This window comes from Palaemon carinicauda, chromosome 20 (genome assembly GCF_036898095.1).
Source record: "Palaemon carinicauda isolate YSFRI2023 chromosome 20, ASM3689809v2, whole genome shotgun sequence".
NCBI classification, from domain to species: Eukaryota; Metazoa; Arthropoda; class Malacostraca; order Decapoda; family Palaemonidae; genus Palaemon; species Palaemon carinicauda.
The window spans coordinates 38897831-38914309 of NC_090744.1; the positions used below are offsets into that span (position 1 = coordinate 38897831).

The 16479-nt window shown below is 44.8% G+C and overlaps 1 protein-coding gene across 7 annotated transcripts in view; it reads right to left on the minus strand.

The window, feature by feature from the left end:
* Positions 1 to 16479, minus strand: part of LOC137660286 (male-enhanced antigen 1) — a 55981-nt gene that overhangs the window by 27323 nt on the left and 12179 nt on the right. For 6 of the 7 annotated variants that reach the window (XM_068395071.1, XM_068395074.1, XM_068395070.1 and 3 more), the window contains exon 3: positions 5552 to 5746. The exons of the other annotated variant lie outside the window; for it this stretch is intronic. In XM_068395071.1, coding sequence (XP_068251172.1) covers positions 5552 to 5746 — 195 coding nt within the window. The remainder of the gene's footprint in view (positions 1 to 5551; positions 5747 to 16479) is intronic. 7 annotated transcript variants of the gene reach the window in all.

The window sequence follows — 16479 nt, forward strand, 5'->3', positions numbered from 1 at the left end:
CACAGGGGCCCATGACAAAGCCACAAGCGGGGTCACATGCAAAATACGAGTGGGAGTTACAAGCAACAGACCCCCAGGCACAAGGGCCAGGGGGAAACACAGAGGTGATGCATGGGATAACACTTGTCACCACGACAGCATGCACTTTGGCCCCAAGACCATCCTTAGGTATGTCACTTATGGATGCTGAAGCTTGTCTGGCTAGCACCGGTATCACAGCATAAGCCTTTCCAGTCTTTAGGGCTTGGGGGGGGGGGCACCACTAGGGACATTACTAGAGTCACTGACACTGGGGATACGTTGCTCATGCCTTTCATTACTGGCGTCACCATGGGAGACAATGATACTGGGGACTCAGGGAGATTAGTTACACCCGAAATACCTAAGGAGGCCCAAGCCTTCCTTAGGTCAAACTTCTTGTCAGCAGTCAGCACGGAAGCAGACCCTAACACCTCAGAAGGGATGTGGGAAACACAGGGGAACCTCACATGCCACCAGAAACTGAAAAGCCCACCAATGTAGCTGAGGGTGCCTTGCTTCCAATGCATAATCCCCAGCTTGCTACTACACAGGAGGGCATGACCTACATTTGGAACACAGTGATGACTTTAAGCAACAATGCCATTTACAAGAAGGAGAACTAATTCCTACAGATCCAGTCTGATAGGAATGGCACTCTGAAATTTAGCTTGCCAACACCAATATCAGATTCAGCATGTAACACTAAGAATGTTTCCTCCCCAGGTGAGGGAAAGCAGAGAAGCAAAAAGCCAGTCATTCTACTTTAACTCAAGACTAACATTGAACATGTTATCAGACAAAATGGTTTCTGTCCTGTATGGGAGCTGGGCTGGGTACACAAATACCAGAGCTGCCACCACAGGCCCAAGAACAAAAATGTTGGAGGACATGTGGGTATGGTCCTTAGAATAGAAAACTGTGAAGGTTGTTTGGTCTTTCCAAACTCCTTCATCACATGTCAAACTGCAAGATTCACCGGAATCTAAAGTGGAATCAACATCCTTAACTTTGTAAACTCTAGTTTGACCTGGTACAAAGACCACATAAAAGGTCAAAACGTATGCTCTTGAGCGTCTCACTAAACCAGTAAGAGGCTGTACTCAACATTTTCTTTATTCTTTGCCAGTCCTCGGGAAGGGTCACAGACACTAAGCTCGGTATATCTAATCATATTCAGATAGACCAGTAGATACCTCATAGGACAAGTATCTCTTCTTGATTATCACCCGATGCTTCATAAAAAAAGGGGATGGCGAAGATCTTGAACTTGGGCCATATTAACAGGTTCTGGGTTTGGTAACCTTCTACCAACCTACCAGGAAAAGTCAGCGCAACTCGCCAATTCTCTCTGCCACAGCTACTGCTAACATAAGACAGTCTTGAGAGTTAGAACTTAGTCTGAGGTGACCTGTAAGAAATTTGAGAACATGACCATGTTCCATTCTTGGTGCCTGTGGTCCCAGAGTGGGAGAGACAACAGCTTGAAGCTCTTCACAAGATTAGACAATTCCCATTAGGAAGAGAGGCTTATGCTCTTCAGCTCAAAGCTGAGTAGCCTTCCATATTCAGGAATAAGAGATGCTGACTAGCAAAGATCGATGGGCATGTCTGCGATACGTACTAAGGATGTTAACAGATTGGGATACCACTTAGCTAGAGGCCATCTAGGAGCAATCAGGTTTGTCTGAGGCCTGGCCTGTTCAATATCCGGCGAATTGAAATAAATGGGCGGGATAAGCGTGGGCCTCCCAGTACGTGTATGTATCTGCTCGATGGCTCTACAGCCTGATTTACTGCTAAGATGGGCTTTGATTACTTACAAAGAGGTAGGGAAAGAATGCCTTCTTGCTTGTTGACATAAGCTACTATGGCAAAGCAGATCTCCACTTTTTCACTGTTGCCTGCACTTGACTTCTCAGCAAGTGACTTGGACGGCCAACACCAAAGTGTTAGTGCTACTTCTGGAGCAACTAATCTTGAGAATCAGGACACTAGAGTGTCTCTCTCCTTCAAAACCCACCTGGCCACAGGTTTGCCATCTAGTGTCAAAGATCACAGTCCCCCAAACAGCATGAGCCTACTGTACTCCCAAGAGTAAGTGAAGACTCCGCATCAGTACACATATTGAGAGGTCAACCTGAATAGACGCCGATGCAAAAGATTGGTCAATAGAGCTTCGATGCCTCCAAGTGCAGGGGTAGAATCTTTTTGGAATGATCAGAAGCAAGTTTTCAAATCCACAGGTCTAATTGTTAAGGGGGCCGGCCGGTATGCCAATACATTGGGGTATAGGACGAAAATTGCAAAATCCTGAAAAAATTCACTGAGCTTTGGTAATGCAATGGAGAATGCGTATAGGAAATATTTTGTCAAAATTCCTCTTAATTTCGGTTACAGGGTAATTAATAAAAGTAACTCAAACCAAAAATATTGATCCCTACAAGAAAATGCAGTATTTCTTCTGTTATTGTAAATTTTGATATTTATTACATTTTAATATAAACAAATCGTGAGCAATGACATCTGTATAGATTCCATAGGTCACATGACGAAGTATTACTCGGTAATTACACCCCTCGGCCTTCAGTGCTAGCACAAACCTCAGAGAGAGTACACATTTGAGTTTGACCTCTGACATTCACTCTATTTTACGCCTGTTTCTCTTGGTTTTGGCAAGAATTTCATCATGCCAAAGAGGAAAAGACAATTTCAACATCTTGCTAGCAGAAGGGAGAAGAAAATTTGCTCTAATAAGAGTTCAAAAGTAGGTAATATCGGCAATATTAGCGGAGTTAGTGAAGGAGAAAGATCATGGAGGAGTGACCGTCTCGCCTAAAGAAGCATGACATTGAGCAAAGGGATCTTCATTCATGAATAAATTATGATAAGCAACTTCATTTTGGTTAATATCCAAAAAGGAACATAAAAGTCATAATAATCAGATTTATTAATATTGTCTTTGTAAAAATAAAGAAAAAATTTGAATGCCCTTATCTCAAAACTGTACTTATTGACCTTCAAATTCTCTCCCCTCCCTTAGTTTTAAAGATATAGCATTGAAATTTGGTATATAACTTAGACACACATTATAAAACAAACAAATAGAACCCCTTTTTCCAATATCTGCTTGATTTTTTTTTACTGTTTCCTCCCGATTTATAGGGTTTATTTTTTTTACCATAATGAAAAAATTCATATCTAGCAAAAATAAAATTACTTTAAAAAAAAAAAAATATTTTATTTGAGGTCTACATAGGGTAGTAATCCCAGGTCTTTATATCAAGTGTCAAGGGAGCAGATAGAATTTGAAGAACACTCATTTTCAGGATAAATAGCCCTGGCGTCGCAAAACCGAAGGTCAGAGGCAAAAATCCTATGCAGTTTGGAGATGTCCTAAGTTACATTATTAAGTGGTACGAATGTCTAAGTCCAGTCCTTAAAAAACGGCATTAGCCGCCCGGCCCCCTTCACTTGATTCAAGGCTAACTAGCAACATTCGACCATAGTAGCTCAAAAGAAGGTCTGAATAATTACCAAGGACCTACCAGAAGCTGGTGAACATGTTCGTTGCATTCCAAAATGAGTGCAAGAACAAACAAAAAGTCTAACTCTGACTCTGGGTTCTTTTCTTGCGTTGGTGCTGGCTAAGGTTCGGTACCTTCGAAGCTCAAGGATCCTGAATGTGCCCATCCCTCGCAAGAGACGAGGTCTTAGAAGTTTTGTCAGATCTATTCCACCATACAAATACAAACATTCTTTCTTGGTAATCAAGAGACTGAGGAAGGCAAATGACAAATGTTGCATGTTACTGGGAAAGAAAAATTTCTGACACCAATCAAACTAGAGACAAGAGGTACCAAGTACCGTTCCCTCTGTTTATTATGGTGACGAATAAGCCCTGACCCTGGGCATGGGGCCGTGTCATCTCACCTGCCAACCCACAGCCACCAGCTGATGTTCGAGAGGTGCCATTTTCTCAATTTGGGATACCAAGGTATCTAAAACAAAAGCAGTCCCCCATCCAGTTAGAAAAGGTGAAGGAGAGCTCCCAAGCTCCTCAGACGACTGGCCAAGAGGGCCCATCCCTACATGGGGATGTGCATCTTCGGCTAGCCTGGCTACCAGTGTAGATAAGTCAGCTACCTGGGCTTTGGTCCCACATGGACATGGTCCCAGCTCCCATGGGGCCAGAAGCATGGCCACAGGCCTCACAAGGGGTCACTCATCAATGTCAGTCTAAAAAGAAAGCTTCCCTTCCCGGTCATGTTGGAGTGTGGCAATCACCTCACACTCCACCAACCAGGAAAAAACTTTCCAATGTAGATCCAATATCTTCCCTGCTTTTGAAGCATAGCCTACTCCCGGGAACAAGCTTGAGGCAAACGGCAAACTTGATGAGGAGCACAAAGTACTAAATAGTCTCTGGTATTGTCATGGACATTGCCAAGAATGATCCCAGGGAATACAAAGCCTTCCCACTCTTCAACAAATACACAAACATCAGCGGAAACCCATAATCTAAACTCAGTATACAATACTGTATAGGGATAATTGCAAACATTCTTGTTCCTAAGGGGCAGAGTGAGTGGATTTATTGCCAGTTAGCCATAAACTGATGTGTCCTTTTTTCACTTGCATTCCTCATTCGCTTCATTATTAACATGAAGCCAATATCAACAATTCAAAGTAAAAAGAATGAGATAAAGATTAAACAGCCTTGGATAGGATGTATCAGTACTGCCATACACATTGCAGCCTTAGAAAAAAGTGGAGTTTTTGATAGGTGAGTGGGTGGAGATACTTTTGTGCGCTCGCCCTGTCATTAACTACCTCGTTAGCAACTTCAGTGGCTGTTCCAGCTTTGCTGAGTAAATTGGCCTATTTTAAAGGATGAAAAGTATATAATACATGTATAGGAACTTAAAACAGCACCCAAATTGAGATTTCAAATGTACAATACACAACTAGCTAATGTGAGAATGGCTCACTATCTGTGAGTGAGCCAATAACTCACCTGCATTTCAGTTATCATTGCTAGTGCTTATGGTGGTTAGGTTTTAAATGGTCTAGTTTGTCACCAACTAGCAGTCTATATTGCATGTTAAATAAAGGCATCGTATCTATACAACATCACACTGCTTATAACTAATGTTTTGAGACTGAACATAATCTCACTTTTATTTATCAACAGTGAATAAAAATATGTAGTACATTTACTTTTTTATGCTGCACTGCTGTATACCTGTATTATTTTACAAAATTTTTCCCTCAAAATCTAATTAAACTACTTTACTTTGGTAAAATGTAATGAGATTCCTGTATGTGTGATGTGTTATGATTGCCGAGAAAATACCAAATTCAAATCTAGTAAAGTATTGTAGCCTATATGGACCTCTCTAATGTTGTGTGGAAGAAATCGGGAATACAGTAGTAGCTTTGAAAAAAAGTTTTTTTAGGTAAAGAAATGCTTAATCAGGCATAACTTAAACTGTACTACATCTTGCATTTAAAAATCTTATTTACTGCTCACCTGCTCAACATATTCCACTGATTGAGAAGACGCGTCCCCAACTTGTTGAGTACTATCTCCATTTACTTCAACATTGTAATTCTCATTTTCCTCTTCTGCTTCAGCTTCAATTACATTTGGACCATGTGTATTCAATGCTGCCATTAAACCACTGAGAGAGCTGTAGTCAATAGCAGATTCATCTTGATCATCATCCTGCAATGTGATACATGATGATTAATGCTTAAAATTCTACAGCTATTAGACTAATACTTTTGGCACAAAAATCAGATTTTTTTAAAGTAATTTGTACTTTTTCTGTAATAAAAACCAAAGTCCTTTAAATAAGATGATGACTGGTGCAAGCTAGAATGGCCGTTGAATTCACTAACAAGGTTTTGTAGTTAATGACAGATGATATGTGTGGTTGAGTAGCCCCACTCAAACTGTCAGAACACCCTCACTTCAACCTTTAGACTCAGGACTGAGAGGGATGATCAAGGAGGGAAGTTTAACATAAAGGACTTAGTTTGTATAGCTAAGATGCTTGGTAAGTCTGAAGTCACCCTAGAACCAAATTGGTTGGTTCTTTTTCTTCCCAGGAAATGTCAGTCTGCCTGATCCTATAAAGCAGTAAAGATGACTGCAGTAACAAGGGGTATCAGTCCAGAATGATATACCTGGTGTATGATGATCAATAGGTTGGTATAAATTCCACCACCCATCCTCTCATTAGCGAGGTACTTTCGGATTAAAAATAAAGTTCAGGTGTGCAACTTAGCAGCATCAACTCAGATCTGGCATGTAACATTCCGACCGGTTTGTCCCCAAGCGAGGGGCAGAAAAAATAAAGAGCCAGTCATTTTACCCTTCATTCCAGACTTACACCTACATGTTACCATAGACAAGATGCTTCCTGTCCTGTAAGAGAGCTGGGCTGACTACACAACTACCTGAGCAGCCACCACAAGACCAAGAACAAAAGTGTCAAGGGACTTGTTGGTATACTGCCATAAATAAAAAGCCATGAAGGTGGTTTGGCACCTTCAACACCTGGCCCACTGATAAGTTTCTCTTGAAGATTACAGTTTAACCTATACCCCTGACAATGCAGATCATTTCACAAAGCCAGAAAGAGATCTTGTTTCTTGACACCTCTTTCTTGGTTCTGCCAGTGCTAGCAAAGAGTCACTGACACTGGCCTGAGGTATCAGGTCCTCTATAGATAGCACCGCAGTGCCCTCATGGGACATAAAAGCATTTCTCTCGACCACCACCCTGCACTTCATGTAGAGAGGGTCTTGAACTAGGGATCATGCACTGATAGGTTCTGGGTTTTGGCCAAAAAGTCAGGCACGAATCAAGAGGAGACTTCCTTTCACCCCTCCGCATAGGTGACTAAGTAAGAGAAACCATGCATGCAACTTGCCTATGCTTTTCACTGATACTAAAGGTAGAAAAAAGATAAGTCTTGAGAGTCAGATCTCTGTCTGATGACCTTTCAAAAGGCTCATATAGGGTACTAGAAAGGGTCTGGAAACAAAGGTCACATCTCACTCTGGGGGGCCTGTGGTCCCAGTGTGGGCCAGACTGCTCAAAGCTCCTCAGAAGCATATACAGTATAACTCCCACGAGGAGGAGAGTTCTATAACCTTCTGTCCAACCTTGCCCAAGGTTGAGTGGTAGCCTTTGACAGCTGTGACTAAGAGGCACTTCTCTAAGCGAAGGAAGAAGAAATAATCCATAATCAGCCCTAGAGATGCTGCAACTGGAAAAATAGCCCTTCTACGACACCATTTGCAGAAGACAGCCCACTTCCCAGGTAGACAGCTGTAGAGGATCTTCATAGGCACCCAGTCATCTCCTGTGCAGTGCCTCGCAAAAGGCTTTTCACTCAGAATAGATGCTAGAGAGCCTCCAACAATGAAGTTCGACCGACTTCAGTAATTGGTGGTACCTCGGAAGGTGTGGCTGTCAAAGCAATGTGGACCATTGGAGTAGTTCTCTCGGTATCTCGGTTATAAGTGCTAACAGACCCGGATAACACACAGCACGGGGCCATCTGGGAGCAACAGGGGTCATTATGGGTCTTGGCGTAATTAACATTGTTAATTAACGGGCGTATCAGGTTAAACAGAGGAAAGGTGTACACGTTCAAGTGAAGCCATGGTGATTAGAAGGCATCTTTGAACACCTGCCCATGGGTCTGTAACCAGGGAGCAAAACACGGGGAACTTCATGTTTAGCCATGTGGCAAACAGGTCAATCCATGGGGAACTACACAGGATAAGAAGCCTCTTCGCTACACAAGGATGTAAGAACCACTCAAACCCTACAACATGCCCCTGGCAGCTGAGTGTCTGGTAGTACATTCAGCTTGCTTGGAACTTATCAGGCTGACAACTCTACGGTGTGGAACGTCGCCAGGCTGACAACTCTACGGTGTGGAACGTCGCCAAGATGTACATCCACGTTGTCAGCTAGCAGAAAGGGTGCCCCCTTGCTTGTTGATGTAAACCACTACGGAGGTGTTGGTGTTTATCAATGCTACCAAGTGCCTCCTCAAACATTCTTGGAATGCTTACAAGTTTTGCAACACTAGAAAGGATGCTAGCATTTCGAGGACATTGATCTGTAATCACATTTCTTCTCATAACCCAACACCTGAGACAATCGGGTCATTCAGAGACGGAAAGTCAAGAGGGTCTCTCCTGGTCAGCCGTCAAGGATCCCCTCTTCTTTCCTGTTCTGGTGGGAAAGGAGAGGCGGGGCAATCTTACCTTATAGCTGAACTGTTATCTTTCAAATACCACTATCAGGAACAGTAGCTGACCAGTGATCTTTCAAACCCACCTTTTGAGGTTTCTGGTGGATGCGGCCATGTAGAATGAGTTCCATGTAGAACAGAGGGAGCTAGGGTTACAAGACTGGACCCCTAGAAGAAGGGCTGGGGTGATGGGCACAAGTGAAGGTGTGGTTCACACAGGGGTGACCAGGTCAGGCGTCAATAAGGAATGCCGAGCACTGGGAAAACATGCACTTTTGACCCAAGAGTCAACTTACACTCCCAGTGCCAGAGGCTTTACCTCTGGCTTTAGTGTCACTCTACAAGCATTAACAGTCCTTTTGGGCTTGTGGGGTACCAAAAGGGACACCACCAGATTCCTGTTACACCACAAACTAGCTTTTCTCTCTTTAGGTCCAAAGTCTCCTTAGAGAGATAAAGAAAGTTTGCTTCAACTGCCCTGGTGACAGAGGCAGAAAAGGGCAATGACTTATCCTAGCCGAACGTATGTGTGCTCGGTCCACTGAGGAAACAGTCACAAGTGGCAGGAATATGAGCACTGTACTGAATACCGAGACACGTACCTGGACTGGGTCAGTTTTCGGTACTGCACTGTGTCTGTCACACTTACACGAGTAATTTGTTGGAGTCTCTACAGACTCTGAACTTGGGCGACTTCTTCTTCGGTATAGGAGCAGCATCAGAAAGATGAGCAATCGAGGGTGAGGCAGAAGATGAGGAAGAGCTGGAAGAGAAAGAGGAGCACATACGCTGCTGCTGCTTCCTATTCTTTTGAGTTGATGTCTTGGGGGTCGGGAACGATTATCCTGCAGTGGGAGAGCTCACAAGATCCTACCAAACAGCATATGAGAACATATTGCAGCTAGTCACATCCTCCAGCACCACCACAGATGGAGGAAGAAACAGGTAAGACAGCAGGGGAAGACCCCAAGGCCCCGCCATCAGTTAGCACCTTCAAAAGCTTCACTGCAGAAAAAACACTAATGATGCCAAAGGATGGCCATTTCCATAGACTCAAGTCCTAGCCATTGTTGTTGTCATCAACTGCAGAAGGTGTACTTCAAAGGAAAGGCCAAGGAATATTACCATCCCTAGGGAAGGTTATACTTCCGCTTTTCTTGAAGCATGCCCTGAACGCAAGCTAGGGTCCCCTCCTCCTAAGAATTCCTCCTGAGTAATAAGCTCTAGAGGAATTCAAAGCACGCAACAGTTAAAAAGATGGAGAGAAAAAGGAACTAAAGAGCTTCTTTGGCATCAGTTTGGGAGTTGTGTTCGAAGCCATAGAACTCCTTTTAGTCTTCTATTTCTTCTTCTTACCAAACTAAACGCTGCAATGGAAGCTATGACCTCGCTCGTCACAAGGGGATGACTGCAAACAGTCATGCCCCTGACAAAAAAATGTTATTTTCATTAGTAAAATAAATTTTTGAATATACTTACCCGATAATCATGTAGCTGTCAACTCTGTTGCCCGACAGAATTCTATGGAGGGATACGCCAGCTATCACAATACTAGAAGGGGGTGTTCTTACCAGCGCCACCTGTGGCCAGGTACTCAAGTACTTCTTGTTGACACCTCCTCAATTATTCCTCGGTCCCACTGGTTCTCTATGGGGAGGAAGGGAGGGTCAATTAAATCATGATTATCGGGTAAGTATATTCAAAAATTTATTTTACTAATGAAAATAACATTTTTCAATATTAAACTTACCCGATAATCATGTAGCTGATTCACACCCAGGGGGGTGGGTGAAAACCAGTGTACAAGATTAAAGGATAGCTAAGTATCCCATATTTCATATAACAGTTATCTCAAATAACAATGAAATAATAAGTACCTGGTAAGGAAGTCGAATTGAACCGTTACTCTGTCTCTTTTTTAAGTTCGTCTTCCTTACTGAGCGCAGCGTTCCTCTTGGAGGCTGAATCAACCCAAAGGTGCTAAAGTATACAGGGCTGCAACCCATACTAAAGGACCTCATCACAACCTTTAACCTCGGCGCTTCTCAAGAAAGAATTGACCACCCGCCAAATCAACAAGGATGTGGAAGGCTTCTTAGCCGACCGAACAACCCATAAAAAGTATTCAAGAGAAAGGTTAAAAAGTTATGGAATTATGGGAATGTAGTGGCTGAGCCCTCGCCTACTACTGCATTCGTTGCTACGAATGGACCCAGGGTGTAGCAGTACTCGTAAAGAGACTGGACATCTTTGAGATAGAATGATGCGAACACTGACTTGCTTCTCCAATAGGTTGCATCCATAACACTCTGCAGAGAACGGTTCTGTTTGAAGGCCACTGAAGTAGCCACAGCTCTCACTTCATGTGTCCTTACCTTCAGCAAAGCAAGGTCTTCTTCCTTCAGATGAGAATTTGCTTCTCTAATCAGAAGCCTGATGTAGTAAGAAACTGAGTTCTTAGACATTGGTAGAGAAGGCTTCTTGATAGCACACCATAAGGCTTCTGATTGTCCTCGTAATGGTTTTGACCTTCTTAAATAGTACTTAAGAGCTCTAACAGGGCAAAGTACTCTCTCTAGTTCGTTCCCCACCATGTTGGACAGGCTTGGGATCTCGAACGACTTAGGGCAAGGACGGGAAGGAAGCTCGTTTTAGCCAAAAAAACCGAGCCGCAAGGAACATGTAGCCGTTTCAGATGTGAAACCTATGTTCCTGCTGAAGGCGTGGATCTCACTTACTCTTTTACCTGTTGCTAAGCACACGAGGAAAAGAGTTTCTAATGTGAGGTCCTTAAAAGAGGCTGATTGGAACGGTTCAAATCCTGATGACATTAGGAACCTTAGGACCACGTCTAGATTCCAGCCTGGAGTGGACAACCGACGTTCCTTTGAGGTCTCAAAAGACCTAAGGAGGTCCTGTAGATCTTTGTTGGAGGAAAGATCCAAGCCTCTGTGGCGGAAAACCGCTGCCAACATACTTCTGTAACCCTTGATCGTAGGAGCTGATAGGGATTTTACGTTCCTTAGATGTAACAGGAAGTCAGCAATCTGGGTTACAGTGGTACTGGTTGAGGAAAACTGCATTGGCCTTGCACCAGCTTCGGAAGACTTCCCATTAAGACTGATAGACTCTGAGAGTGGATGTCGTCCTTGCTCTGGCAATCGTTCTGGCTGCCTCCTTCGAAAAGCCTCTAGTTCTTGAGAGACTTTCGATAGTCTGAAGGCAGTCAGACGAAGAGCGTGGAGGTTTGGGTGTACCTTCTTTACGTGAGGTTGACGCAGAAGGTCCACTCTAGGAGGAAGAGTCCTGGGAACGTCGACCAGCCATTGCAGTACCTCGGTGAACCCTTCTCTCGCGGGTCAGAGGGGAGCAACCAACGTCAACCGTGTCCCTTTGTGAGAGGCGAACTTCTGAAGTACCCTGTTGACAATCTTGAACGGCGGGAATGCATACAGGTTGAGATGGGACCAATCCAGCAGAAAGGCATCCACGCGAACTGCTGCTGGGTCTGGAATCGGAGAACAATACAAGAGGAGCTTCTTGGTCATCGAGATAGCGAATAGAACTATGGTTGGCAGACCCCACAGGGCCCAAAGTCTGCTGCAAACATTCTTGTGAAGGGTCCACTCTGTGGGGAAGACCTGACCCTTACGGCTGAGGCGATCTGCCATGACATTCATATCGCCCTGAATGAGCCTCGTTACCAGCGTGAGCTTTCGATCTTTGACCAAATGAGGAGGTCCCTTGCGATCTTGAACAACTTCCTCGAATGAGTCCCTCTCTGCTTGGAGATGTAAGCCAAGGCTGTGGTGTAGTCGGAGTTCACCTCCACCACCTTGTTAAGCTGGAGGGACTTGAAGTTTATCAAGGCCAGATGAACTGCCAACAACTCCTTGCAATAGATGTGAAGTGTCCTTTGCTCCTGATTCCATGTTCCCGAGCATTCCTGTCCGTCCAGTGTCGCACCCCAGCCCGTGTCCGATGCGTCCGAGAAGAGACGGTGGTCGGGGGTCTGAACAGCCAAAGGTAGACCTTCCTTGAGAAGAATGCTGTTCTTCCACCACGTTAGAGTAGACCTCATCTCTTCGGAAACAGGAACTGAGCCCGTCTCTAGCGTCATGTCCTTTATCCAGTGAGCAGCTAGATGATACTGAAGGGGGCGGAGGTGGAGTCTCCCTAACTCGATGAACAGGGCCAGCGATGAAAGTGTCCCTGTTAGACTCATCCCCTGCCTGACTAAGCATCGGTTCCTTCTCAGCATGCTCTGGATGCATTCTAGGGCTTGGAAGATCCTTGGGGCCGACGGACAAGTCCGAAAAGCTCGACTCTGAAGATCCATACCCAAGGAAACAATGGTCTGGGATGGAACGAGCTGAGACTCCTCAAAATTGACCAGGAGGCCCAGTTCCTTGGTCAGATCCATAGTCCATTTGAAAATCTCCAGACAGCGACGACTTGTGGGAGCTCTTAAAAGCCAGTCGTCTGACGGAGCCGGACACAAGATCATGATACTGCTGCACAGTCTGTAAACTGACAATCATGGGCAAGCGAGGAAGTACAGTGACAACCCGAATCTGTCTAGACTATCTGGGTCGTACAGACAACTCCTTAACGGGTTGCTGAGGTTGCCGCACTGCGTCACAACAAGTCCCTTCTGTTGGTTGTTGAACGTCTTCCCCGTGACACATTGACTCCGTAAACAAAAATCCTCTAACAAGGACTAAGCTTGGACTGCATGTCATGCAACACAGCTCAAGGTCTATGGGAGCAGGTGTGGTAACAGACGGGATTAGCGGCTGAAGTGGAACCATTACCTTCCCTGTAAGCATGTTATGCTTAAATAAAAGTCCATAAGAGGTTATGCAGCTAAAGGCTCCCTCCAAATGACAGAGTCCTCAAGGGAATATCAGAAGGAGGGAGAAAAGAACTTTCTCATCTACAGGGACCTTATCCTAGAAAAGCTAAGTTCTCTGAGTGAGGGTTCACTGGTGCAAAAGCAGCAGACTAGAAGGCAACGTTATGAAACTGCTTGACAGTCTAGTGAGTTGGCAACAACCCAAGATATGTTGAGAAGCATGCGGTAAGGTATGCAGAGCATGATGAATGCAGAGTATGCTGTATGCAGAGCATGCTGTAAGTAGAGCATGTTGTATGCAGAGCATGCTGAATGCAGAGCATGCTGTATGCAGAGCATGTTGTATGCAGAGCATGCTGAATGCAGAGCATGCTGAATGCTGAGCATGTAGTAAGCAGAGCCTGCTGTAAGCAGAGCCTGCTGTAAGGAAAGCAGAGCGTGTGCATGGCGTTTAACATTTCTTAGAAATTCCATGACCAGTGCTAGAGTGCTTTATGCATGCTTGCATGGGGTTTAAAAATCAACATAATGTTTACCTTACATTCATAACTCATGATTCATATTTTTGCCATGGTTTGAAAATGGAGGTAAGGTATGCTGAACAGCAGAGTCAGAACGAGCTGGAACCACAACAGTGGAAGGTGCAGAAAGTTCCTGTTCCTGTGGTATGAGTGGAGCGTGAAGAGACCGAGGTTGCGCAGAACAAGGTAAAGTTCCCGCAAGCAGAGGTGTCTGAGGCGCAGGATCAGGGTGCACGGGTTGAGCTCGGTGCAGCAGCTGAGGAGACTGACTCACAGGTGGAAGAGGTTGTACCTCCACCGAGAGTTGCACCACCGGTGGAGCAGCCAGGGGAGGAGGAGGAAGAGTGGGGTAATCCTCCTGATCCCAAACCGAAGGTTGCCTTAAAGAAGGCTGAGGCTGAACAACACTGGGAACAGCGAACACAGAAAGAGGTTCAACATCGTACGCCTGGCAGATGGTGCTGCGACTGGGTGCAGCGAGTGCAGGCGGGTTGAGCACAGGCTGAACGGGTGCAGGGGAGGTGCAACACTCTCAGCCCGACACTCACACAACAGGTCCGAAAGCTGTGCTTGCATGGACTGTAGTAGAGTCCACAACATCGTACGCCTGGCAGATGGTGCTGCGACTGGGTGCAGCGAGTGCAGGCGGGTTGAGCACAGGCTGAAAGGGTGCAGGTGGAGGTGCAACACTCTCAGCCCGACACTCACGCAACAGGTCCGAAAGCTGTGCTTGCATGGACTGTAGTAGAGTCCACAACATCGTACGCCTGGCAGATGGTGTTGCGACTGGGTGCAGCGAGTGCAGGCGGGTGCAGCACAGGCTGAACGGGTGCAGCCGGTTGGTGCACCACCGGTGCAGGCGGGTGCAGCACAGGCTGAACGGGTGCAGGCGGTTGGTGCACCACCGGTGCAGGAGGAGGAGGAGGTGCAACACTCTCAGCACGACACTCACGCATCAGGTCCGAAAGCTGTGCTTGCATGGACTGTAGTAGAGTCCACAACATCGTACGCCTGGCAGGTGGTACTGCGATCAGGCGGAGCGAGCATAGGGGGGGGGAGTGTAGGCGCACTCTCAGCCCGACAAACTGATGACTGAGGAGAGTCAGAGCTAACCCAATGACTGCATCCGGGTTGTTGAACTTTACTTCGTACGTCTGGCATAGGTCTGGACTTTACGTTTAAGAGGTCTTGAGACCTGAGACCAGCGTAACTCTGCCTTTATTTTCTCCTCTAAATCTCTTCTGCAGACGAGCAAAAAAAGGGCTCAATCGTCTGCGGGTGGGAGTGACGGTCTCGGTAAGACACGCCCACAACCACCGAGGATACTTCTGTGCGCCGATCAAGGCCTGCCGAACCCTTATGCCCTTCGACATTGCTTCTCCCCTGGGCTTGGGAGCTTGCAAGAGGTCCCGGACTGGGAGGACGACTGGCGCGCACAAAAGTACCCTCACGCATAACACTGACATACTTTGCGCTAATCACTTATCACTTTGATTTCTGTTTGCACTTATTTCACTGAACTCGAAACTTTAAGTGGTTTGTACCTGAAACACGCAATTCTATCCTTCTCAAAAGTTAGTAATTGCGAAAACAGAATTACAATGTAACAGAAAAATCTAATGAAAGAAAATTCAGTGGATGGAAAGAGACTAAACACTAGATCACTCTAGAAACGTTTAGTTTCTTCCCCTAAAGAGACTAGGGATAAGAGCAAAACGATAACGACGTTACTCGTACGCCTGGCAGGCTTGAGGGAAACGTTTATCCTCTTTCTCCCTCCGTCTCTATCTCTCTCTCTCTCTCTCTCTTGACTTAGAACCTGAGAGAAGAGCCCAATCATATATATCGTTAAAACATATTATTGTTAAAGGAAAAAACTGAAATATTTCCCAAAAAGAAAAGTTCCTTTATTAGGATCAAAACCATTAAGTTAAGAAAGAATGAACAAAACGCTAGACACGGTTACTCTTACTGCAATGTGAAACCGTGAACATTCTTTCTCTATCGTAACGATAGAGTGCAAGTTGAAACGTTCTGAACGTCAACAACTGCCGAGACAAACAAAACGTTAGTTCAACTTTGAAAAAGTACGAGACTATCAAAGAAATTCTTTCAAAGACCTTAAAATAGCATAATATGTTAACACGTAAAACCGAAATGACGGGCTCACGATAATTAACTTCGGTACCAAGAAAAGACCGCCTACTATTAGGAAGGTCGAATATAAACAAATATAAAAATTAATTTTAATAAGTTTATAATAAAAGGAAGTTAATCGAAGAGGCCTATAAGAGGCGGAGAGATATAAAATAAATCTATAACTTTTGTTAAGCAAAATTAAGAAAGAGAGTCTATACTCTCTTAGACACCAACACTTCCGTCTAAGGGAAGGGTCGGCCATTGAAAGGTGAACGAGAGTTCATACTCTCTTCGTCACCAAAATTAATCAAATTAATTCCAAAAGCTAACTAAGCTAAAATAGAAGTTTCCAGTAAAGCGACAGCCGAAATCAAAGAGAAATACTTCACCAAAGTCGTGAAAATACTCCAAGAACATAAGCGTATCCCAGAACGTCTTGTCAGAAGCACGACAGAGGAATAATTGAGGAGGTGTCAACAAGAAGTACTTGAGTACCTGGCCACAGGTGGCGCTGGTAAGAACACCCCCTTCTAGTATTGTGATAGCTGGCGTATCCCTCCATAGAATTCTGTCGGGCAACAGAGTTGACAGCTACATGATTATCGGGTAAGTTTAATATTGAAAACACAAAGATAATTGGAATCAACAACTGATTTACTCAAAACAT